The sequence below is a fragment of the Salmo salar genome, chromosome ssa14 (genome assembly GCF_905237065.1).
Source record: "Salmo salar chromosome ssa14, Ssal_v3.1, whole genome shotgun sequence".
Lineage (NCBI taxonomy): Eukaryota > Metazoa > Chordata > Actinopteri > Salmoniformes > Salmonidae > Salmo > Salmo salar.
This window is the reverse complement of record NC_059455.1, coordinates 46,556,616-46,583,398: the sequence shown is the minus strand read 5'-3', so window position 1 is coordinate 46,583,398 and position 26,783 is coordinate 46,556,616. Positions and strand designations below refer to the sequence as shown.

Below are 26,783 nucleotides of genomic sequence, written 5' to 3'. Positions count from 1 at the left end.
CGCCTATTTCTACAATAGATTTTTAAAATTGTTTATTTTAAACCTAACCTTAACACACACTGCTAGCCTTATGCCTAATCCTAACCTTAAATGAATATCAAAAGCACATTTTTGTTTTCATACATTTTCAATTTTACTTTGTGGCTGTGGTAACCAGTGAAAACCCCCTTCCCTAGAGCCAGATATTGAGTGCGGTGCGCCCTCTTGTGGGGAAACGTTGTAAATTAATGGCCTTGGGCCCACGTTTAGATCCTTAGACCAAAGACCTTACAGTATGAAGACAGAAAGGAGATGCTTCTATCACACGTGTACACTCTAAAAATTAGGGGTTCAACAAGGGTTCTTCTAAGTTCCTCAAAGTTCTTCAAAGAACCTTAGAGTTCTTGTCACTAAAAATTGCCCCCAAAAGGTTCTTCCAAGAACCTCATAGGAGGTGGGGTTAATTAAACAAGGAACATCCTTAGTTGTCAAACATAAAAAAGTAAAGTAAAGTACAGATACCCCCTCTTTAGGGGTGTCAATTGTTTAAAGAAATATCTTTCTCTAAGCAATTGAATTAGCATAAAATAATATAATTTCCCCTATAGCTCAGTATTTTAAGTAGTACTTTAAAGTATTTTTTACTTTAGTACTTTACACCACTGGTATTATAATGAAACCATCTGTCTTTTCATAATTGTGCAAACCTTTCTAAATCAGAAAATGGACACAATTCAATGGATATCAATCAACAAAAAGGTAAGAATATGTAGGCTATAGGAATATGTTGAAGGCTAGCTGTATTGGGTGCAGATGACTGAACTGCTCTCTTTTGTGTCTGTGTCTGCAAATATACAGACGAGGAGGCATACAAAGGTATGCCAATTAGTATTGGTATGCTATGCAGAGCACATTTGAGAAACCCTTTTAAAGGGTTCCCCCACAGTTTCAATTTGATGAAACCCTAAAGGATACTCCATTCTTTGTAGAGTGTAGGCGATGTCCTGGCGACGTTGGCTAGCTAAACTCATGCGCAGAAATATATTGTAATGACCTGACTAGATCATAAAGGAACAATTGTCCAGACAGAGGATTGAGTTAACGAATTGACGGTTTATTAACCCAACTTAACACAGGCTACTGTTTGGCGGCAAAAGTCCTCCACATCCCTCTTGTGCTGCCCCCAGTAAAAGCCCTGACGGAGGCGGCTGAGTGTTTTTGTGACCCCAAAGTGTCCAGTTCCCACCCCCCCATGAGTACTCTGGAGCACAGCCTCCCGCAATGCTTTTGGGACCACCACCTGCCACCTCTCCTCTCCCGTAGCTGACTCCTTCCATGCCCGCTGTAGCACACCATCAGCCAGCCGCAGTCTCTCAAACTTTGACCACAACCCTTTGGTCGCGAGTGAGCGCTGTCACCTCTTCCCATGGTGGCCTCACCTGCGCCTCTACCCACTCACCCGACACACTGTGGCACAGACCCTCTCCTCTGCACACAGCTCCCTCTCCCGTCCCTCTCTCCGCTCACAGTGGCGGCAGCCGTCTGCAGTACATGGCCGACGGGACATGGCGTCGGCGTTGGAGTGGCGTGCCCCTGCCCTGTGCACCACTGTGAAGTCATACGGCTGAAGCTCCTCCAACCAGCGTGCCACCTGCCCCTCTGGCTCTCTGGAAGACATGAGCCACTGGAGAGCAGAGTGGTCAGTCCTTACAGTAAATGGCAGAACACCCAGGTAGTACTTGAAGTGTTTGATGGAAGCCACAACAGCAAGGAGCTCCCGCCGTGTGACACAGTAGCGGCGCTCATGTTTGTCAAATGTTCTGCTGAAGTATGTCACCACTCTCTCCCCTCTGGCCCCACCTGGGCCAGCACCCCACCCATACCCACATTGCTCGCGTCTGTGTCCAGGATAAAGGGCAAGGTGAGGTCAGGGGGGGCGAGCACGGGGGCCTCGATCAGTGCACGTTTGAGGGTTTTGAAGGCCTCCTCACACTCCACTGTCCAAGTGAAAGCCTTGTCCTTCGGCAGGAGGCGGTTCAGGGGAGCAGCGACGCTTGAGAAGCCCTGTACAAACCTCCTGTAGTACGAGGCCAGGCCCAGGAAGCTCTTCAGCTGACTCTGGTTGGTGGGGGTGGGCCAGTCTCGGACAGCCCTCACCTTGTCCTCCATGGTGCTGATCCCCTCCTTCCCCACTCAGTGGCCCAAGAAGGACACCTCTCTCCTCATGAAGTGGCATTTCTTGGGGTGGAGCTTCAGACCTGCGGCAGCCACCCACTCCAGCACACTCCGTAGCGCCACCAGAGCTGACTGGAAGGAGCTGCCATGGGCCAGGATGTCATCGAGGTATACCAGACACTGCTGTCGGGGGATGCCATCCAGCACCCTGTCCATCAAACGCTCAAAAGTAGCTGGAGCGTTGCACAGGCCGAAGCACAGGACCTTGAACTGCCAGTGTCCTCTGTTAGTGGAGAACGCAGTTTTGGCTCTGGCCTCTGGGGAGAGGGGCACCTGCCAGTAGCCACTGCGGAGGTCTAGTGAGGAGAACCAGGAGGACCCCCTAACCAGGTCCAGCGACTCATCGATACGTGGTATGGGGTATGAGTCCTTCCTGGTTACCTCATTCAGCCACCTGTAGTCCGCACAGAACCTCAGCTTGCCCCCCTTCTTAGGAACCATGACGACTGGCGCCGCCCAGGGGCTCGATGAAGTCTGCCTGCTGCATCTCCAACACAGCCTTGTCTGCCGCCTCCTGGCGTGCCAGCGGGATACGGCGGAGACGCATCTTGATGGGTCGAGCATCACCTGTGTCGATCTCATGCTGCACCAGATGAGTCTGATCCACCTCTTCCTCACTCAGCGCAAAGCTGTCTCTGAATTCAAACAGCAACTGCCACAACCGTTCCTGCTGCTCGGGGTCAAGACCAACACAGTTCCTCCCCCATATCTCCCTCACTGCAGACAGTGTCCTCTCCTCTCCCATTTGGGGTAGCCGGCAGTCACCATGCGGCCCAGGCTCACGGAGCGGAGGGCTGTGTTGTGGAGGTAGCTGGGGGAATGTAACACACAGCCGTAGATGACAGGGGGGGCTGGGGAAAAGTCACACACAGATGTGGGGGAGGGGGGGGGGGCAGCCATGAGTCTCTGCTGCTTTAACTGCTGGAGTAAAGGGTTTGTTGGGTTGAGTGAATGTGACATTGGGGGGGGGGGCATGGTGACTGCCGGCCCTCCCTGGAAGCTCAGTGTGCCCCCATTTATGTCTAACTGGCAGCCTGTGCTCCTAAGAAAGTCCAACCCCAGGATACAAGGGTCCTGCACAGCCGCCACCCACACAGGATGACGCACAGTCCTGCCCCCTACTGTCAGAGTCATTATTCCTCTACCTTTCATGGGTGCCAGCTCACCTGTGACTGTGCAGAACTGCACAGTTGTGGGCTCACACTGAGTCCAACCTGGCACAATATCTGGCCTCACCAGGGTTACTGTGGACCCAGTGTCCACCAGGGCAGAGCAGGGCACCCCCTCCACAGTGACAGGGACATGACAAAAGTCCCCAACACAGGTCCGGCCCACCACAACAACAGGCTCCATCCGCTTGCCATCGTCTGCTTCTGGGGGAAGTAGAGCCTTGCTTCCCAGTCTGTGCCAGTGGGTTCCTCCTGAAGAAGATGGTGGTTAGGAAAGAAAGCCAGGGGTCCGCACTACCCGGTCTATGCGGACCCAGAGCCGTTTCCCTGAGCTCTGGGGGACATGGAGCAATCCCGGCGCAGATGGACTGGCTGGCTACAACCCCAGCAGACCCTGGGACCAGGGCGTGTGTTTCGTGCCGCCTGTAGCGACACAGCACGAATGAATTCTGTCATTTCAGCCACCCATGCAGGCTTTTCCAGCTCTGAGCTGCTCTGCCCCCCAGCCCGCACAGAGGGTCTGTCTCCCTGCACCCCCACCAAAGCCTTAGCTGAAGCCCCAGCCCACACCAGCTCCCTCTCCAAAGCCATCTCCAAGGCTATCTGCAATGACTTAGGATGAGCCAGCTGGGTCTGTACACGCAGCTCCGTAGGAGAGATCGCCTGTATGAACTGGTCCCGTGCTAGCTCACTCTGCACGGCACAGCCAGAAGAGGACTGGCCACCCCTCAAAGCCTGGTTCCTCTCTAGGTTTCTTCCTAGGTTTTGGCCTTTCTAGGGAGTTTTTCCTAGTCACTGTGCTTCTACACCTGCATTACTTGCTGTTTGGGGTTTTAGGCTGGGTTTCTGTACAGCACTTTGAGATATCAGCTGATGTAAGAAGGGCTACATAAATAAATGTGATTTGATTTGATTTGAGGGGGGCATGTGAGCATATGCCCGCCGAGAGAGGCTCTCAATGTCATTAGCTAGCACCCGTAGAGGCTCTTCAGGCTGCCTGCGGCTATTACTCAGTTCGGAGCGCAGCAGCTCGGGCTGTACACACTGTCCATAGCGCCTCCTCAGTGCACCATAATCACTTACTGTCCTCGGGGCTAATCAATATCAAACAGGCCAGAGCATCATCCGTGAGGCATAAAGCCAACTGCAGTGCCCTATCTTCATTCGACCACCCCCTAAAATGAGCTAACAGTTCAAACTGAGCATGAAAAGCTTCCCAATCTGCCTTACCGGAATACTTCGTGGTCTTAAAACAGATACAGACGCAGCCGGGAACTGGGCGCCACCATGTTTGTTTACATCCTGAGCCCCAGATTCCTCATGTTTGTTTACATCCTGAGCCCACCAGAATCCGCGCGAAGCACAGTCGACGATGCACTCATACCCGCTTCAGCCGCCATCACTCTAACGTCCTCCCTCAAGAGGCCTCTGGGCTCCGACGCCCTGGCGATCTCCTCAGCCAGATCCTCCGACGTCCATGCACACGCACCTCCTTGGCCATAATCGTCCCCTACCTCCACCTTCACTTTCGGATTCCCTCAAAGCATTTTTCAACCCCCGTTCTCACCTACAGTAGCTAGCCATGGAAGTCAGCTAGCTGGCTAACTTTTAACAACGTTTTTCCTTCTGACACCAATGTAATGACCTGACTAGATCATAAAGGAACAATTGTCCAGAGAGAGGATTGAGTTTACGAATTGACGGTTTATTAACCCAACTTTACACAGGCTACTGTTTGGCCGTAGCCCACGCCAAATATTTTATTTATTTTTTATTTCACCTTTATTTAACCAGGTAGGCTAGTTGAGAACAAGATCTCATTTGCAACTGCGACCTGGCCAAGATAAAGCATAGCAATTCGACACATACAACAACACAGAGTTACACATGGAATAAACAAAACATACAGTCAATAATACAGTAGAACAAAAGAAAACAAAAAGTCTATATACAGTGAGTGCAAATGAGGTAAGTTAAGGCAATAAACAGGCCATGGTGGCGAAGTAATTACAATATAGCAATTAAACACTGGAATGGTAGATGTGCAGAAGATGAATGTGCAAGTAGAGATACTGGGGTACAAAGGAGCAAGATAAATAAATAAATACAGTATTGGGATGAGGTAGGTAGATAGATGGGCTGTTTACAGATGGGCTATGTACAGGTACAGTGATCTGTGAGCTGCTCTGACAGCTGGTGCTTAAAGCTAGTGAGGGAGATATGAGTCTCCAGCTTCAGAGATTTTTGCAGTTCGTTCCAATCATTGGCAGCAGAGAACTGGAAGGAAAGACGACCAAAGGAGGAATTGGCTTTGGGGGTGACCAGTGAGATATACCTGCTGGAGCGCGTGCTACGAGTGGGTGCTGCTATGGTGACAAGTGAGCTGAGATAAGGCAGGGCTTTACCTAGCAGAGACTTGTAGATAACCTGTAGCCAGTGGGTTTTGCGACGAGTATGAAGCGAGGGCCAACCAACGAGAGCGTACAGGTCGCAATGGTGGGTAGTGTATGGGGCTTTGGTAACAAAACGGATGGCACTGTGATAGACTGCATCCAGTTTGTTGAGTAGAGTGTTGGAGGCTATTTTATAGATGACATCACCGAAGTCGAGGATCGGTAGGATGGTCAGTTTTACGAGGGTATGTTTGGCAGCATGAGTGAAGGATGCTTTGTTGCGACATAGGAAGCCGATTCTAGATTTAATTTTGGATTGGAGATGCATAATGTGAGTCTGGAAGGAGAGTTTACAGTCTAACCAGCCACCCAGGTATTTGTAGTTGTCCACATATTCTAAGTCAGAGCCGTCCAGCATAGTGATGCTGGACGGGCGAGCAGGTGCGGGCAGTGATCGATTGAATAGCATTAAACTTAAACTGCGTTTAAGAGCAGTTGGAGGCCACGGAAGGAGAGTTGTATGGCATTGAAGCTCGTCTGGAGGTTAGTTAACACAGTGTCCAAAGAGGGGCCAGAAGTATACAGAATGGTGTCGTCTGCGTAGAGGTGGATCAGAGAATCACCAGCACCAAGAGCAACATCATTGATGTATACAGAGAAGAGAGTCGGCCTGAGAATTGAACTCTGTGGCACACCCATAGAGACTGCCAGAGGTCCGGACAACAGGCCCTCCGATTTGACACACTGAACTCTATCAGAGAAGTAGTTGGTAAACCAGGCGAGGCAATCATTTGAGAAACCAAGGCTGTCGAGTCTGCCAATAATAATAATAAAATAAAATAAATGAAAGATACCCCACAAACTAACCGTGACCTTCTCTTGTGAAGGCCAGACGTAAGAGAAAGAACAATGTCTAAACCTGGTCTTAACTTCCAATGCTCCATTCCCCTGCCCAACCCCCTCCACGCCACTCCGCCAACCACCAGGATGCCCGGATTCAGAACATTCCAGGCATTTCCGTGATTGGCAGATAGCAGGTTGATTGGCATGTCAGATCCTGCGAACACTGGTAAGTACAACACAACCAACGAATATCCTAACACATAACACACATCTGTCTGTGCGGGTCGCTACAATATAATCAAGTCTAATGGTCATCTCAAGCCGAACTGCGCATGTGTAGGCCGTCAAAAATCAATGGCACTCCTTCGATATAAAGCAATTTTTTTACGAAAATGACAACTTTTCAGTTTGTCACTTTCACAAAGTTGCAGTAATAACATGTTCACCTACTTAAGACATTGTCTCGAATCTAGGTTGTACCTTTAGATTTCGAGAAAATTAATAACTATTGAAAAAAAATTCACCTCTCTGTGAGAGGCTCTCTCTGACTTCTCAAATCCTGGCCTGACCTGCTTGGTCTGTTTCGCAAGCATTCCTGAAAGTTTTGCGATGTTGCGCCTCTGGGCTTAGAAACTCTATGCATAGACCCATAGAAGAGGCCATTTTCAAGAAATATAAATGTTCTGACTCTGGGTCAAGGTTGTATTTATGATTGCAGATTCCTGAGGGAACATACTTGCTGAAAATATACTGGCAAAAATTGCCAGTTTTTCTGACACTTTTGCATTTAACCCCAGACTTCGACCACAGACTTTTAAAAAATATATTGTTTCATTGACTTCTCTTTGACCTGCACTATTGGAGCTCTGAGTTTACCAATTTCAACGTACCCTGCTATTACATCTGCGACCCTGTGCATGTGACTAATGAATTAATCTATCAATTCAAGGGCTTTATTGGCATGGGAAACATATGTTTACATTGCAAAAGCAAGTGAAATAGATAATAAACAAAAGTGAAATAAACAATCAAAAACAAACAGTAAATATTACACTCACAAACATTTCAAATGAATAGAGTCTTTTAAAGTGTCATATTATGGCTATATCCAGTGTTATAATGATGTGCAAATAGTTAAAGTACAAAAGGGTAAATAAATAAACATAAATATGGGTTGTATTTACAATGGCATTTGTTCTTCACAGGTTGTCTTTTCTTGTGGCAACAGGTAACAAATCTTGCTGCTGTGATGGCACACTGGTATTTCACCCAACCGATATGGGAGTTTATCAAAACGGGATTTGTTTTCAAATTCTTTGTGGGACTGTGTAATCTGAGGGAAATATGTGTCTCTAATATGAGCATAAATCTTGCAGGAGGTTAGGAAGTGCAGCTCAGTTTCCACCTCATTTTGCGGGGAGTGTGTCTGCCTAGTGTGGGGAGTGTGCCTGCCTGCCTTTCTCAATAGCAAGGCTATGCTCACTGAGCCTGTAAATAATCAAAGCTTTCCTTAAGTTTGGGTCAGTCACAGTGCTCAAGTATTCTGCCACAGTGCTCAGGTATTCTGTTTACGGCCAAATTGCATTCTAGTTTGCTCTGTTTTTTTTGTTGGTTCTTTCCAATGTGTCAAGTAATTAAGTTTGTGTTAAGTAATTACGTTTTTGGTTGGGTCTAATTGTGTTGCTGTTGCTGTCCTGGGGCTCTGTGGGGTCTGTTTGTGTTTGTGAACCTAGACCTAGACTTGGCGCTCCGGTACCGCCTGCTGTGCAGTAGCAGATACAATTTTTTGGGCCTTCCTCTGACACCACCTAGTATATAGGTATTGGATGGCAGGAAGCTTGGCCCCAGTGATGTACTGGGCCGCACGCAATACCCACTGTAGCGCCTTACGGTCGGATGCCGAGCAGGATCAGCGTAGTGGAGGTGATAGCTGATAGCTGATTCTAATATTTGTAATTGATCATGTATATGTTTTTGGTGTTTGTTCTTTGTTATAGAGCCCAAAAGATTGTAGAAGTGGATTATCTCCGTTTTGGATAGATAACTCCTCATTTTGTTGTTTGTTTAGTGTTTTCCAATTTTCCCAGAAGTGGTTCGATTATATGGATTATTCAATTACATTGAACTGATTTCTGATCTCCTGTTCCTTCTTTTTCTGTCTACACGAGCTGCAAAAAAACACTCAAACTGGACAGATTTATCTCCATCTCTTTATTCAAAGACTCAATCATGGATATTCTTACTGATAGTTGTAGCTGCTTTGCGTGATGTATTGTTGTCTTTACCTTCTTGCCCTTTGTGCTGTTGTCTATGGCCAATAATGTTTGTACCATGTTTAGTGCTGCTGCCATATTGTGCTGCTGCCATGTTGTGCTGCTACCATGTTGTGTTGTCATGTGTTGCTGCCATGATATGTTGTTGTCTTACGTCTCTCTTTATGAGGAGTCTCTGTTGTTGTGATGTGTGTTTTGGCCTATATTCAATTTTTATTTTATTTCTTTTTATCCCAGCTCCCGTCCCCACATGAGGTCTTTTGCCTTTTGGTAGGCCGTCATTATAAATAAGAATTTTATTTGTTCTTAATTGACTTGCCTAGTTAAATAAAGATTAAATCAAATAAATACATCTGTATTGTTTAAGTGCCACACTCAAGATGGCGGCTTTTTCATTCCAATTTTGGCTACGCAAGGACGTGAGGCGCCTCGCAAGTGTCAAAGTTGTGTTGACAGTAGTAGCAGCAGGAACTGTCAGGGCGAGGTAGCTAACATCACGAGCCGAATGGAGTAATTATCTCGTTATATTTCAAGAAAACAAACCCACCACATTCCTTATAACACTGTAAACAGTGTAAACCTCCAACGAAGCCATGGCAGAGGACTCGAGTGCTCAAACTTGGTCCATCAACAAGGACGACTATGTACTCAACGAGGTGATTGGTGAGTATGTCGCTAGTCACACAGCTAGCATGCTAACCTCTTAGCTAGCTTTCTCCCAAGACAGCTATTTAGCTAACCTTAACTTAAAGCTGGTTAGCTAACGTTAAACCTAGTTACAGCTAACCAACCTTACTTTTGACAGCTAACTAAGCTATTAGATATAACTAAGTAACGTTAGATATAACGTTAAGTAGCTAGGCCAAGCATATGTGCCTCAGTTTTCGTTCATAGGTTGCTAGCAAGCTAATTAGCTACCTTGTTAGCTTTTCCCCCCCAGATGCTAACTTGAATAACTAGCCTAGTAGCTAACGTCGTTAGCTACAGTAGTTAGCTAAGTCGGGCAGCATAGTTGAAGTATGGAGGTGGGTGGTGCCTTCGCTGAAAGACATGATGGGGCTTAGTGAGTCACTCATACCTTTGTGGTACCAAGGAGTTGGTATTATTCAGGCTTTAATTTTTGTGATATGGACCGCGTTGTGTTTGTTGTTCTTCCTGTACAATGCATAAGACATGTAGCTAGCTAACGTTATATGCATAATATAGTTTAGTAGTTTAAGTTTGAGACCTAAATGAGACTTCGCACTTGATACATTTTGTCCTTTTTAAGACACTCTGTATCTCACGAGCTAATCACTTTCGATACAAATGGCAAAAGACACATGTCAAACAACCTTCAAGAAATATTTGTTTGTAGTAAATACAGAAAAAAGTTCATTTTGTTGTAGTTTTCTGGTATCTTGCCAAGTACCTCAACTCCTCCAGGAGTTATCTGCAGACTAGTGGTTTTTGAATGAACCTCCAACTACTTCAGATCATTATGTCTCAATACTTAAAAAAAATAAGGTACATTCTTAATCCCTTAACGTGTATCCATGCCTTTCTTTGTTTGCTGAAATGCATACTTTGTAATAAAACATTTATCAAATTCAACCACCGACTGTTTCCTTGTTGAGATTCACATTCGCACTGAGTTGCCATCTTATTTTGTCTTCCTCTTGGTTTGTCCCTGCAAGTGGTGCCACTGGCTTCACTTTTGGATGTGTGTTACATTGTAATTCTTCCCCCTTTGTTTCGTCTTCAAGGAGTGGTGCCACTGGCTTCCCTTTTGGATGTGTGCTACATTGTAATTCTTCCCCCTTTGTTTCGTCTTCAGGGAGTGGTGCCACTGGCTTCCCTTTTGGATGTGTTACATTGTAATTCTTCCCCCTTTGTTTCGTCTTCAGGGAGTGGTGCCACTGGCTTCCCTTTTGGATGTGTGTTACATTGTAATTCTTCCCCCTTCGTTTCCTCTTCAGGGAGTGGTGCCACGGCCGTGGTGCAGGCGGCCTACTGTGAGCCCAGGAAGGAGAGGGTGGCCATTAAACGCATTAACCTGGAGAAGTGTCAGACCAGCATGGACGAGCTCCTGGTAACCCAACCACAGAGAGCACAATTTATTTCAGGAGTTGACAATATAGCAATCAATACTGTCAAATCAATACTAGCTAATCATTTGACATAGCCTTTTATGGTCTCTGGTATAGCTTAGCTGTAAGGTGGGCCTGTGAAAGATGAGAGTACAGCAGCAGGAACCCACACACAATACCCCGAACACACACATCCACAAACGCACGTACACACACAGGCTGTCAGTGTAAATCAGACAAGCTCAGGCCAGCAGCTGGACAGACACCAACACAGCGTTTTCAGCCCTTATTGCATAACATTCAGTAGGACCCGGATCTACTCTGCCCTGTCTTGGCAACTCAATCAGGTCTGTCTTGGGGATAATGCCAATAGTGACATAGAAATAGAATAACTAGAACGGAAAAAGCCACAGTGATTTTGACTTCACCCATCATGGCACATTGACTTGACTTGAATATGTTTGTCCAAGTAATTATATTTCTATGGTAGTGACATAACCTAGGTCACTCCTCACTCAGTCGTCCCTATTGGGGGCCTGTTCTGTCATGTGATCAGTCAGGTTCAGAACAAGCAGCACAGCTGTGGAGATTTAGCCTTCCTCTAGAGACTGATATCCAATCAACAAATCAACCCCTTAAGCTGTTGTTTGGATCTGACTTGGATTGGTTAAGCATAAGCAATATGGAGAAAATTCCACTTAGCCTGTCCAAAATGGAAATATGTTACTGCATTGTTCAAATCAAGACTCAAACTCTTTACTGTACAATGTGCTGAGCCATTGAAGCTCATTCATTCCGTTTCTCTCTCTCCTTGCAGAAAGAGATCCAGGCCATGTCCCAGTGCCACCACCCCAACATTGTGTCCTACTACACGTCTTTCGTAGTGAAGGACGAGCTGTGGCTGGTGATGCGACTCCTCAGTGGTGGTGGGTATTGCTTTAGGGACGGTACCAGGCAAGGAAGTAGTGGAGCATAAATACCACTTATGTAGCTCTTTACTTGGTGGCGGCCCGCCTTGCATAAAGCGTTGATTAGAGGAAACACTGCAGTCTGCTTAGCAATACTATAACAGAGGTGGTTGTTGGTTGTCCTCCAGCCCTACTGTAATCACCTGATTCAACAAATCATCGAGCAGGGCTGGAGCAAACCACTGCTCTCCAGGAGCTGGTTGGCCACCCCTGCTCCTGCCCACATCGAACAGACACTTCAGGCTCTATAGGCCCCAGCTGTTAGTCCTCCAGCAGTTATAGCAGGGATGAAGAAAAACCCTGCACACCTAGTAGCTCTCTAGGAGGATGGTTAGCTTGGTTCATCTTCATCCCAGCTGCCTGACTACCAGGCACTATAGGTCCCTGTCTGGAGGAAGCAGGGCCCTGAGCAGCAGCTTCTCTCCAGCTGTGGCCTTGGCTCTCAGCCTGCTGCGGTACTCTCCATCCTCCTGGCATGCATTAACAATGTCAAGAGATAGAGGGATATGGCTTTCAGCTGTCACACACATTTCATTACAAGCCAAGGTTAAACACAGCAGTAATAAAGTTCAGAGCCCTAGTTCAAACACCGCTCTATCGCTGCACCGAACTAAAACATGTCACTAACTAATAGTAGCCTGGTCTTCAGCTATTCAATAGATACTTCAGCTAACTAATAGTAACCTGGTCTGCAGCTATTCAAGAGATACTTCAGCTAACTAATAGTAGCCTGGTCTGCAGCTATTCAAGAGATACTTCAGCTAACTAATAGTAGCCTGGTCTGCAGCTATTCAAGAGATACTTCAGCTAACTAATAGTAGCCTGGTCTGCAGCTATTCAAGAGATACTTCAGCAAACTAATAGTAGCCTGGTCTGCAGCTATTCAAGAGATACTTCAGCTAACTAATAGTAGCCTGGTCTGCAGCTATTCAAGAGATACTTAAGCTAACTAATAGTAACCTGGTCCGTTTGTTACTCTGTCACTTTGTCAGGCTCAGTACTGGACATCATTAAACACATCATATCTCGTGGGGAACATAAGTCTGGGGTGCTGGATGAGTCGTCCATAGCCACCATCCTCAAAGAGGTTCTAGAAGGACTGGAGTACCTGCATAAGAACGGGCAGATCCACAGGTCAGGACACATTTTTGTTTTGTTTTTTACCTTCAACATTGTTTGGGTTGGTGGGCTTTCACACTGTCCCATATTGATCAATATTTTATAGAGGGCTTTATGCATTGTTAGAGGTTTGTTTTATGTCACAGCTTCTCTCCCCAGGAAGCACTACATCTGAAACACTACAGTGTCGACTACATCTAAAAAAAAAAAACAAGCCACAGACACACAGTATATTGACTCCTCTTCACTAATATGCGCTGCTCAGCATGTTTGGCTCAGATTTACAACAGTTAAGTCCTGATAAGTAATAAGGGGCTTGGGTTGTTGAAACAGTATGCACTAAACTGCAGGGCACTTATTGTGAGCTATTAAAAACGGCTAACTGTTTACAGCTAAAACAGGCCACACACACTGGATAATGAGTCCTCTTTGGTAGTGTGACCAACATGCCTGTGTTGTTGTTTTAGTAGTAGGCCTCTACTAGAAAAACCTTTATATACACTAGGCTACTACTTGTCATTCCCTGGCATTTACATGTCAATTAGTTTCATTTACAGGTTACTCCAGATAAATAAATACTGGTTTGTCTGGTTTCTTCCGTTCACAGGGATCTAAAGGCTGGAAATATTCTTCTCGGTGACGATGGCTCAGTGCAAATCGCAGGTATGGTCACATGTCCTAAGACCTTAACTGCCTATTTCTTATAGATTTATGCTGTCAAAGTATTGAATGTGGTTTTTTTTGGGTTTTTTTTACCACTGCAAATTCTATAAAATTTATGCCGGGGTTTCCCCAAACTCGTTCCTCTGGACCCCAAGGGGTGCACGTTTTTAGTTTAGTTTCCCCCTAGCACTACACCGCTGATTCAACTAATCATCAAGCTTTTGATTAGCTGTGTAGTGTTAGGGCAAAAAACAAAACGTGGACCCCTTGAGGTCCCGAGGACTGAGCTTCTAGGAAACTGCTTTATGGCATTGGTTTCTCTGGAACAAGTTCATTGGTTATATCTGTCTCTCTGATCTTTCTCTTTCACCACTCTTCACTCACTCTGTCTATCTCTCCCAGACTTTGGTGTGAGTGCCTTCTTAGCAGCTGGAGGAGACATGACCAGGACTAAGGTCAGGAAGACGTTTGTTGGGACACCATGTTGGATGGCCCCAGAGGTCATGGAGCAGGTGGGAGGGGGTATCCTCTTTCTCTCACTTTGTCTCTCTCTGTCTCTTTAAAATATCTTACCATTATCCTTCATGTCTCCTCAGGTCAGAGGTTATGACTACAAAGCAGATATCTGGAGTTTTGGGATCACAGCCATTGAGCTGGCTACAGGAGCTGCACCATATCACAAATATCCACCCATGAAGGTGATTTTCTACTTGGAGAGATGGAAGGAGTGTGATCTTTATCCTCTGACTTCCTGACAACCAGTTGCTAAGCAGACTATCTTGGCTAAATAAATAGGTGTTGTAGGTGCTGAGGCTGGTAGTAACCTGATGTTGTATTGTAGGTTGCTGAGGCTGGTAGTAACCTGATGTTGTAGGTGCTGAGGCTGGTAGTAACCGGATGTTGTATTGTAGGTTGCTGAGGCTGGTAGTAACCTGATGTTGTATTGTAGGTGCTGAGGCTGGTAGTAACCTGATGTTGTATTGTAGGTTGCTGAGGCTGGTAGTAACCTGATGTTGTATTGTAGGTTGCTGAGGCTGGTAGTAACCTGATGTTGTATTGTAGGTGCTGAGGCTGGTAGTAACCTGATGTTGTATTGTAGGTTGCTGAGGCTGGTAGTAACCTGATGTTGTATTGTAGGTTGCTGAGGCTGGTAGTAACCGGATGTTGTATTGTAGGTTGCTGAGGCTGGTAGTAACCTGGTGTTGTATTGTAGGTTGCTGAGGCTGGTAGTAACCTGGTGTTGTATTGTAGGTTGCTTGAGGCTGGTAGTAACCTGGTGTTGTATTGTAGGTTGCTTGAGGCTGGTAGTAACCTGGTGTTGTATTGTAGGTTGCTTGAGGCTGGTAGTAACCTGGTGTTGTATTGTAGGTTGCTTGAGGCTGGTAGTAACCTGGTGTTGTATTGTAGGTTGCTTGAGGCTGGTAGTAACCTGGTGTTGTATTGTAGGTTGCTTGAGGCTGGTAGTAACCTGGTGTTGTATTGTAGGTTGCTTGAGGCTGGTAGTAACTTGGTGGTGTGTATGGATGTTTGGGTACTGTTGCTAATAGTAACCTGATGTTGTATATCTGTAGGTCCTGATGCTGACCCTGCAGAATGACCCTCCCTGCTTGGAGACGGGCATCCAGGACAAGGAGATGGTGAAGAAGTACGGCAAGTCCTTCAGGAAGATGATTTCACTCTGTCTACAGAAGGAGCCTGAGAAAAGGTGACTATCCCAAACGCTCACAATACAATGTATCCCATTTAACAGACGCTTTTATCCAAAGTGACTCACAGAACAAAGGGTTCGTACCTGTGTACTACATCATGAAAATCCTGGAAACGTCATGCAATTTTTAATAGTGATTTCTATGCCTGGTAAAGTGTTGGCAAAATGATCAAATCCTTTAAAAAAAGTTCAGGGAAAGTCATCAATTTATTTAATCATTTCTATTAATGTAATTTATACATTTAAAAAAAATCCACGTATTAGCTAGGATTGGAATGACACTTCACCTGCATGTATGCTAGAGGAGTGGACCGTTTCTCAAGGAGAGACAGTCAGACATTACGGCTTAGCCTATAAACTATGGTAGAGAAGACTGACTAGATAGGTTTTGAATAAGCTATCTTGTACCCTCTAGTTAACTGGTTAGCTCAGTTGGTAGAGCATGGTGTTTGCAATGCCAGGGTTGTGGGTTCGATTCCCACGGGGGGCCAGCACAGAAGAAAATTTATGAAATGTATGCATTCACTACTGTAAGTTGCTCTGGATAAGAGCGTCTGCTAAATGACTAAAATGTAATAAAAAAATAAAAAAAATGTCCCAAAAACAATTTCCACCGACACTCACGGCAGGTAGCCTAGTGGTTAGAGCGTTGGGCTAGTAACCCAAAAGGTTGCTAGATCAAATGCCCGAGCTGACAAGGTAAAAATCTGTCGTTCTGCCCCTGAACAAGGCAATTAACCCACTGTTCCCCGGTAGGCCGTCATTGTCAATAAGAATTTCTTCTTAACTGACTTGCCTAGTTAAATAAAGGTTAAATAAAAATCGCAGATAAGCCTATACAAAGTTGATTAACTTTTTTTAAACAATTGCTATGATTCATTTAATTTATTTTTTTGACAGAACTAACGATTCACTTCGACATTGTATTAGTTGGGATTTGGTTCAATCACGGTGAATGGAATCATGTGAATAAAAATGATTTTTAGGAAAAAATATTAAATGTAGCCTTTGGGATTATGTGGCTTGGACTTGTTTTGTAGATACAGTACTGCCAGTTGATTTGATAAAATGTAGATACAGTACTACCAGTTGATTTGGGCTAGTCAGCCTGCAAAGTAAACACTTCAAGGTAGCTAAGATATATATTTCCTGAAGAAAACGTGTGGGTTTGCATCAGCTGAATTAAAAATATTTGTAGCCCACCATAGCCACTTGATCTTTTGATATATTGAATGAGCCAATTATTTCAAAAGGTATAAAACGTATTTGGTTGAAATGTTTTACATCAAGAGTGGTCAACCATCCTCCAGGAGAGCTAATGGGGGCAGGCTTGTATTCCAGTCCCCAGAAATGATCTGCTCAACCACACCTTGATAAACTGTCTCTGTGTTTGAGCAGGGCTTGATCAAAAGCCTGCACATCCAGTATCTCTGCAGACTGAGGGTTGACCATGTGTTTTATACAGTTGTCTAACAGGTATTCTACTTTGTGGGGGTTAAGTCTCTTGCTCAACAACATGAGGTGGTATCAGAGAGAAGCCTCCCAGTGTCGATACCACATTACACACTTTATTTATATCTACGTTGAGATGCCGCCAATTGTTGGTCATGGGAAATTTTGTTCAAAGTAATGGAAAAGTCATGACATTCCATCTGTCAAAATGTGTATGTACAGTGAGTGTATACATTTTTTTTATGTGGCCCCAGTGGGAATTAAACCCACAAAACCCGACATTGCTGGCTCACGTCTAACCAACTGAGCCCACAAAGGACCACTGACGTGGGAATGGTATAAGTACAGGGGGTATTCCTGGAGAGCTTTCCCAGTTCAGACTTTTGCTCCAAACCTAATCTAACCAATGTGATTGTACTAATCAGATGTGTTAACAGGTTTGGTGGCTCCTGCTATTAGTAAACTAATTCCATCGTGACACCATTTCTCCATGTTACCATTGTCCTTTGTGTGGTGAACCAGAAAGACGATACTCCTATTAGTCATCCAATCTTATTCTGGGTCTCACCATTTTTACATTACATTTTAGTCATTTAGCAGACGCTCTTATCCAGAGCGACTTACACTAGTGAATGCATACATTTCATACATTGTTTTCCCCCCGTACTCAACCATTCTCAAATCCATTTTCTAGTTGAGTGGGTTCTCTTACCTAATCTGATTTCCATCCTGTCCTGCAGTAGTAAAGCACGTTGTGTGCTGTTAATGTCCTGCAGTAGTAAAGGACACTGTGTCTTTATCGTAATGTCCTGCAGTAGTAAAGCACACTGTGTCTTTATCGTAATGTCCTGCAGTAGTAAAGCACACCGTGTCTTTATCGTAATGTCCTGCAGTAGTAAAGCACACTGTGTGCTGTTAATATCCTGCAGTAGTAAAGCACACTGTGTCTTTATCGTAATGTCCTGCAGTAGTAAAGCACACCGTGTCTTTATCGTAATGTCCTGCAGTAGTAAAGCACACCGTGTGCTGTTAATATCCTGCAGTAGTAAAGCACACTGTGTCTTTATCGTAATGTCCTGCAGTAGTAAAGCACGCTGTGCGTCGTTGTCTTTCAGACCAACTGCTGCTGAGCTGCTGAAACACAAATTCTTCACGAAAGCAAAGGTAAAGCCCATGTATACATCTGTAGAGGACAGGAACCTTTACAAGATGTATGCTGTTAACAGAGGGAAAAAATAATACAAACCATGTTGTCGTCCATTATGTGCTTTCTAATCTTGTCTCTCTCGCAGAATAATGAATACTTGGAAGAGAAGCTGCTTCAGAAGGGTCCATCGATAGGAGACCGATCCAAACGGGTATGACGATAACCCCTGGATGTGTATAGTGGACTCCACATGACGTTCAGATCTGCACTACTCTATTGCTGTTCTATATTAACGTTGTGTAATTTTTGCATCCCCCTGAACAGGGCCCCTCCGTTGTCATGTCACTCTAGTGGAAGTAGTGGTATGCATAAAGGAATTTGTACATGCAGTACCAGTCAAAAGTTTGGACACACCTACTCATTCCAGGGTTTTTATTAAAACATTTTTACTATTTTTCTACATTGTAGAATAATAGTGAAGACATCAAAACTATGAAATAAGACATATGGAATCATGTAGCTGTCATCAAGGCAAAAGAGTGTCTACTTTGAAGAATCTAAAATATATTTTTTATGTACTTGTTTAACACCTTTTTTTTTTGGGGTTACAACATGATTCCATATGTGTTAATTCATAGTTTTGATTTCTTCACTATTATTCTACAATGTAGAAAATAGTAAATAATTAAGAAAAACCCTTGAATGAGTAGGTGTGTCCAAACTTTTGACTGGCACTGTAGCTTCAGCGTGAAACATCAAGCTCTGTTGCCATATACACTATCAAACACTACATAGACACTATCATACACTACATATACACTATCAAAGACTACATAGACACTACAGGGGGAAATATATTAGTTATCCAAGTTTCCAGGGATTAATATTAGTGCTAAAAGATACATGTTTTATATGGATTGTTTTTAAATATTTTTATTTATTTAACTAGGCAAGTCAGTTTACAATGACAGCCTAGGAACAGTGGGTAAACTGCCTTGTTCAGGGGCAGAACAACAGATTTTTACCTTGTCAGCTCGGGGATTCGATCCAGCAATCTTTCGGATACTGGCCCAACGCTCTAACCTCTAGGCTACCTGCCGACCCTACACTCTAACCACTAGGCTTACCTGCCGCCCCATGTATCTATATAGTGTTTGTTTCACTGTATGATCCTAACCAGAAAGACAGTTTGTCAGCTGAGTACTTAGCCATTTATAATAACCCACTGATATCCTTGTAGCGCATAATGTATCTAAAAAGCATTATTCTCTGTGTGCAGGAGCTTAACCCGACAACCAGTCTGTGTCCAATCTGCTCAGTGCTTGTGCCGCGGCTGGGTAGGCCTGTGTAGTGTCAGAATAAGGAAGTGTGTGTGTGCTGTAACGTAGAGCACAACTTAATATTTCAGCAGCACTAGCTAACACACGGGACCTGAAACATGGGCAGTCATGCAGACGGTGAGCATTACATTACAAACTAAGACTAGGGTGTGCATTAGTAGTCTAGACTTTTTATTTTATTCCACCTTTATTTAACCAGGTAGGCTAGTTGAGAACAAGTTCTCATTTCCAACTGCGACCTGGCCAAGATAAAGCAGTGCGACACAAACACAGAGTTACACATTGGAATAAACAAATAACACAATCTACTTTTTTTTTTCTCCCCTCTATGTACAGTGTGTGCAAATGAGGTATGAGACTTACTGTATAGGAGGAGGGAAATGTTCCACAATGGGTTTGTTTGGTTTGCCTGTTTTTATGTGTTGAGGTCGAGGGAATGGTCACCTGTTATTTTTTGTATTTTTTTTTTGGTGTGTTTTTTTCCCTCAAAATGCCATGCTGAAGACTTAGTGTGTTACTGTGTGTGTGGTAACATTGATGCAGGTGCGTTGCGTGCCTAGCTCCAGCAGCCGTCTGAAGACTTAGTGTGTTACTGTGTGTGTGTGTGGTGACATTGATGCAGGTGCGTCGCGTGCCTGGCTCCAGTGGTCGTCTCCATAAGACCGAGGACGGGGAGTGGGAGTGGAGTGATGATGAGTTGGACATGGAGAGTGAAGAGGGCCAGGCTGCGGTGGCAGCTCTACGGGTGAGACTACCTTACCCTAGCTAGCAGACCTGGCTTTAAATACTAGCTCAAACCTTTCAAATACTTACAGTGCTGTTTACCCCGGACACAGATTTTTTTTTTAAGCCTAGTCCTGGGCTAAAAAGTATCCTCAATGGAGATTCTTTATCTGAAGTGCTTTTTTTAGTCTAGGACTAGGGTTAATCTGTGTCCGGGAAACCGGCCCTTAGGGTTTACTCTAGCCTGCCTGCCTGGAGAGGGTTGTGCTTTTGATACTATTCTATTGGTGTCATTGTGCCTGGCAAGCTCAATCAAGCCCAGGTTAAGTATTTCAAAATGATTTGAAGTCATATTTGAACCCAGGTCTCCTAGCTGTAGCCTTTCTTTAGCCCTCTAGTGGTTCAATACCACCTAGGACTCAATCAACTAAATCAATCAATCAGATGTTCAATCAAACCTGTTACTGTCTGGGGGAGGGAGAAAAAAAATATATACATATATATATATATAATTAATTGTGTTCTTCTGATGTCTGTTAATCTTTGTCGTATTCCATTCTAGTCTCCCAGAGTGAAAGATGGCTCCATCGAGGTAAGCCTTGGTGTTGGTATCAAATCAGAACACCTCAAACTTGTTATCTATTCATTGCTGAAACAATAGGGGCTTTTAGTTGTGCATGAAATTTGCATGAAATTTGAAATAGAAGAATTATTGCCAAATGCCTTGATCGAAGTCTCTTTTTTTTTTTATCTGCTCCCCCCCCCCCCCCCCAAAACATGTGTATGTTAATAAATGTAGTTGATGACATAACACTTTACTGAAGGCATACAGGTGTAATGCATTCTGGTGCGTTCATAATGCATTATAAGACTAGTCATAAGTATCTACAGCCACGTTCATCATGCACTGAGCTGACAGTCTCCTTACTCCTTGGGTTAAGTAAATGCAGTGTGAAAAGGCCTTTACATTTGAAATCATTTAGCAGATGCTCTTATCCAGAGCATTCCTCTTAAGGTAACTAGGTAAGACAACCACATAATGTTGACAAGCACATTCGCATTTAAATGGTTAATGAATCTCTTCCTGATACAGTAGGAGTTTATCTTTCTCTGGTTCTGCTCAGATTTTCCCTCCAGAGGAGGGTTCGCCCAGTCTGCTCCATCCAGGAGGGGCAGGGCAGGACAAGGACAAGCCAGGCGAGGCCACCCTGATCCAGGGGGACGTTCCAGCCCAGGACCCCGCTGCCTCCTCCACCACCAAAGTCCCCATCAGCCTGGTGTTGAGGTTGAGGTATGTATCATTTGGTGCAGGGGTCTTCAACCCCTGGTCCATGGGATGTTACTGACCAGTTCCTCAGATGCGTCACTGATATGACAGTGATTCAGTCTGGTCACCAAGTGCTAGTTTTAATCTGTGGTCCTCCAGGGTGTCTGTCCCTGGGACACATTGGAGGAAGGGCCGTAGCTTGTCTGTCCCTGGGACACATTGTTTTAGAAACACTGACCTGGTGGATGTTTCCCATGCCTTTTCTATTATACCACGCAGTTATTTCACATATCTTAACCTTCTAATAATCAGTTCTAACTTTCCTCTCCCAGAAACTTGAAGAAAGAACTGAATGACATCCGTTTTGAGTTTATGCCTGGAAGAGGTAGGTGTTTGTGTTTTTTTTTTTAAACATCACCAGGTGTATTCTGCTCTTAAGTTGAACCGGAGCCAAGAGGGGGAGCGGACACTGACTTTTATTGTACACTTGTGTTTGCTTGTGTCAACAATCCTCTCTCGCTCTCTTGCTTCTGTCTCTTTCTCAATTCAATTCTAGGGGCTTTAATGGCATGGGAAACATATGTTTACATTGCCAAAGCAAGTGAAATGGATAATAAAACCAAAGTTAAATAAACAATAAAAAAAATGAACTGTAAACATTACTCTCTCCCTCTCAGACTCAGCTGATGGAGTGTCTCAGGAGTTAGTTTCAGCAGGACTGGTCGATGGGAAAGACTTAGTGGTCGGTGAGTGAGAAACCTAGGATAAGTCATACAAAGGCCACCATTGTTCAGAGTTTAGTCAGAGATGGCTGAAATGATGGCGCTTTCTCAATGACTCCTCAGTAACTCCTGTTTTCATCTCTGGGTTCTTTCCAGTTGCTGCCAATTTGCAGAAGATTGTTGATGATCCTCTCAACAATAAAAATGTCACTTTCAAACTGGTAAGTTTGCTAAACCCTCCATCATTGTCCTATTGAAACAACTCTATGCCCTGTTCAACAGCCTACGAGGACAGATGCACTGAGAATACTTCTTTTTTTTCTGTTCTCCTCTCAGGCATCTGGCATAGATGAGTCGGAGATCCCTGATGATGTCAAGCTGATGGGTTTCGCTCAGCTCAGCATCAGTTAACTCAACGGTCTTTCGTCAAAGAACAACAAAACAGTATTGCTGAGCAGCATAGTTCTAATTTCCAAGATGCCACTACTGCCAAGGAGAAGAGCTGCATTTGTCAACCTGTAGGGTTCTTTTCTTTACTGAACTCTGCTGTGTTAGTTAAAATGGATGGGCTATGAGAACGGGACCAGCGCAACAGTAAAACAACAACAACAGTTAGAACAGGAAATCACATTTTGAAAGAGTTTATAGCAGGACCGATCCACAACGTGTATCTGGGAGGGAGGACGACATCGCAATCAACGATGTCACCATCGACTTATAAAAAAAATAAACAAACAACAAACCATTTTCTTAGTTAGTGTTGTACAATCCAAAAGCATTATATAATACAATGTAACTGCTGCCAGTTCTGGAAGTGGTAACAACAACATAAATGCCTTTTTATCGACCGTGCCACTGAACCAACGGAGTGTTGTGTGTGTGTGTAGAGGCCTCCACTTTTAGACATCATACTGTATGTTTACTGCCTCTCAAATGGACACCTATTACCTACATAGTGCACAAATTTTGGGCCTCGGTCAAAAGTAGTGCACTATGTAGGGGGGGGGGGGAATTTGGGACGTGGACAGGGTATATTAGGCAGTGTGGGGGGGGGTCTTTAGTAAGGATCTATTACAGTGTGGATCTATGTAGTAGAGGGATTGAATGGCTTGAGTTCACTTGATAATATGATTGATATTAAACTGTAGGGGCCCTTAGTCACACACAGTTTAAACCCCCTTATTACACCCTAACTAGCCAGTTCTATCATGAACCAGAAAGAACTGGCATTTTTCTTAGTGTATATCATAACATAAGTTGACGTAAGCGTTCTTAGCTGTCTCATACGCTTTCTTGAGTATCTGTTGACATAAGAGGTTATAAGTTCTCATAGGTGTATCGTAAGTTGACATTAGCTGTCATAAGTTATCTAACTGTTGACATCAGCTGTTATAACCTCTCATTGCTGTATCATTAGTTCAGGTTACCCCAGACAGACGGGACAGACAGACCTCGTTGCTCTAACGTGGAAGGGGGTCTGTTCAGGAGGTAGAAATGATACAGGACATAGTGAAACATTCAGATGTAAAAATGTATAGTGTAGAACAGATAGGATTGCCTGTTGTATAAATTTGGGAGTCCGTGTCTGCTCTATTCATTACATTTCTATGTGCAAACCTGGACTGTGAATCCAGTGTTTTTAATAAGTGAAGAAGGTAAAACAATACCTTACTGAGACCTTGATAATTTTGGTCTTGGGAGTGACTATGCAACTTTGTCTCAGTAATGTCCAGTACCAGCGGTTCACTAGCCACTGGACCTCTGTTATCTCGCTAGTTAGGTGTCATCACTATGGCCACTGGACCTCTGTTCTCTCGCTAGTTAGCTGTCATCACTATGGCCACTGGACCTCTGTTCTCTCGCTAGTTAGCTGTCATCACTATGGCCACTGGACCTCTGTTCTCTCGCTAGCTAGCTAGTCGTCATCATTATGTCTCTATAGACATGTCTGTTCCGTCATCGTAGATGGACAAAATCATTTGTGTCGTCCAATCCATCCACTCACCTGAAAGTCACCGACTATTGTCACTCCCACTTTACATTGTATGTTGGTTGGTTGGCAGTGTTGGACAAGCTACAATGAAAATATAGCTTACCAAGCTACCAATTACTTCACGCTGGAAGAAATTAAGCTACACTAAAGTTACCCTTAAGAAAAACATAGCTTAACAAAAGTTACTTAGGAAAAAGTAGTTTACTACAAATTTTGTGAAAAATAATATCTGAATCTGAAATGGCAAACTACAAATTAAACAAAAAGTGAGAATTAGGCAGGTCTGATTCTGAAAAAGAAAGTATATTCATGCCTACTTAACACATTTAACTTGTTACAAAAAAATTAAAAAAAACTGTAATTCCAATAGCTACACTGCTACATGGCTAAAAACAATCTTGGCAGTGAAAACACTGCCAAGATTAGAATTTAATTCAACTACCGCCAAGCTACTGCAAAATGTAATTAAGTGACTATAGTTGAACTAAAATGTAGTTCACTACTCCCCAACACTGTTGGTCGGTGTGTGATGTGCATTTGCTGGTTCAGGTACTGTTGTAAATCAGTCTATTTAGCAGATGTTGTATTTCAAAAAGGTACGTACATTTTATAATGGGAACTGATGATGGATGCCACAACATGCACTGTCAGTCACACCCCTCCCAAAGGTATGTTTGTGAGTAGGAGGCAAAGCAAAAACATTGACTGTCTCTGGAGTACATTTTCTAAGACAGAAAGAAGGCTCTTATTGTACATATGATTACGTCAGAAAAATAACTGGTATACTTGATCAACTCATCCAGTCTATAAGTTAAAATAATGAAACTACAGCGAGTTGGTTGTTTTTTTTTTCTTTTGTATCGAGTGTCCCTACTGTTGGCCTTCTGTTAGATATTCATCACTAATTCCAAGTTATGTTGCTAATCATGCCACATCTGATTTGCTAAATTGGCACTTTTTTTTTTATTATTATCAATATATTATTAACATAGCTGCGTATTTTAGTTCAAGGCTTGTGATCTGGCTCACATTCTATGATTTTTGTTGTCATGGTGATATTTTAATATGCAAATTGTATTTTTTTTGAATCACTGAAACGGTTCCAATTTAGGGTTGGTTTCCTGTAGTAAGCCACACAAACTGGAATGATGTTCCTCAACAAATGTAAATGTAGGTCTAGCTAACAAATACAAGAAAAATAACACAACTGACACCTTTCCGACTAGTGTGATATGCTGCTTTCAGACTGAGCAATAATGTTGAAGTAAGTTAGCCTGGGTGCCAGTCTATTTGTGCCATCATCCCAAATCCCTGTCGCTCATTGTCATGGAAAACGATGCAATTGGCAAGAGAATAAACAGATTTGGGACACCCAGGCTAGAAGAAAGTGTGAGCTGATAGCAAAATGTCTCTTCCCCCTCTGTATTGTGATACCAATTGGAAAGCCACTGTTGTCAGGTAGATATCTGTCACAAGGCAAACTCTTTTGAATGATGAGTATTTATTATAACACTCACTTGGAAATGAATGAAATGTATGATTTTTTTTTTTTTAAGTTGGTTTTACTTGAAACCAATGCATATATTTTCAATGTTGTGTATCGTCACAAAACGTGCACGTGATCAAAATCAAGTTTGTTGATTATTTGAAGAATGTTATTTGTGAAACCTTTTGGAAATTAAATTACAAAACTTGATGTCATGAATTAAAAGCCCTTTGCAGCATCAATGTTGTAAATGTGTGGTTAAAAGAAAATTGCCATCACACACAAACATGAAAACAATTCTGGTCAACTATTATTTCTAAAAACTGGTGAATAGGCAAATAAAATCACATGATTTGAATCAAGTCCCAAGAGTTTTATTTATATAAATTCATAGTCTGTTTTTCTTTGCCAAGAACCTACATAAAACAATGTGAATCTGGGTCATGGCACGACAGTAGCCGGCGTCCCCGTGCTGCTAACAGTAATGCTTCCTTCCCTGGCTCGAACTTGTGGCCCTTTTGCTCCATAAACACGTGACCGCCCGCTTGACAACATACAAACCGGTTGCGCCACTGAAAAGGATCCAATTAATTGCCAACAGTTCAAACTGTGGATAAGTTTGTACCAGAATCTCAATCCATTTCACTGTTTTTTCCCTGATCATATGACCTGACCCGGAACTAGTTACAGGCTGTAACTGGTTTTCAGTCTGGTCACAAGGGCAGGAAGATCTATTGGCCCTTACAAGCATAGCCAGATAATAGTTTCAGTTATATTGATGCTACAGAGGTTTTGTATAATTTCAGCCAGTCGTTTTGAAAGTAGTCTAGTGCTCACAAGCCAAGCCACGATTGAGTAGAATGTCATCCATTTTGTATCATGTGTTACGTCCTGCAATTTGTATAGTATGTTACAAATTTGTAAGTGCTTTCACTATGAAAGGGACGAACACGCAACTCACATGAACGAAATATTTGAAGCGTTAAATGTAAGGATTTGCGTGGCTTTCTTGACCAGGAGAAGATTACAGATTGTGTACTATGCAGGTCAGGAGGGGAAAGGATAATTTGACGGTATGAGTCATAAAAATCTTTTGGAGAGGAGATTTAGTACACTAGTTAACAACTTGTTCCTCAAACAGAATGATAGAAATATAATGTATTGTCAAAACAAACAAAGAAGAAGGAGAAGAAAAAAAAAAGTGAGATTTGAAACCATAAGATGTTATTTAGCT

General features: G+C 43.6%; 1 protein-coding gene across 1 annotated transcript; it reads left to right on the top strand.

The window, feature by feature from the left end:
- Positions 1-9,338: 9,338 nt before the first annotated feature.
- LOC106569807 (serine/threonine-protein kinase OSR1) lies at positions 9,339-25,907 on the top strand. Its single transcript, XM_014141433.2, has 17 exons — positions 9,339-9,555; positions 10,851-10,963; positions 11,779-11,887; positions 12,922-13,063; positions 13,656-13,711; positions 14,114-14,223; positions 14,308-14,409; positions 15,283-15,416; positions 17,987-18,035; positions 18,164-18,229; positions 19,981-20,103; positions 20,644-20,673; positions 21,206-21,372; positions 21,681-21,733; positions 22,026-22,094; positions 22,227-22,291; positions 22,407-25,907. The coding sequence occupies exons 1-17, from the start codon at positions 9,486-9,488 to the stop codon at positions 22,479-22,481; spliced, it is 1,533 nt and encodes a 510-aa protein (XP_013996908.1). The 5' UTR covers positions 9,339-9,485; the 3' UTR covers positions 22,482-25,907.
- Positions 25,908-26,783: the final 876 nt, after the last annotated feature.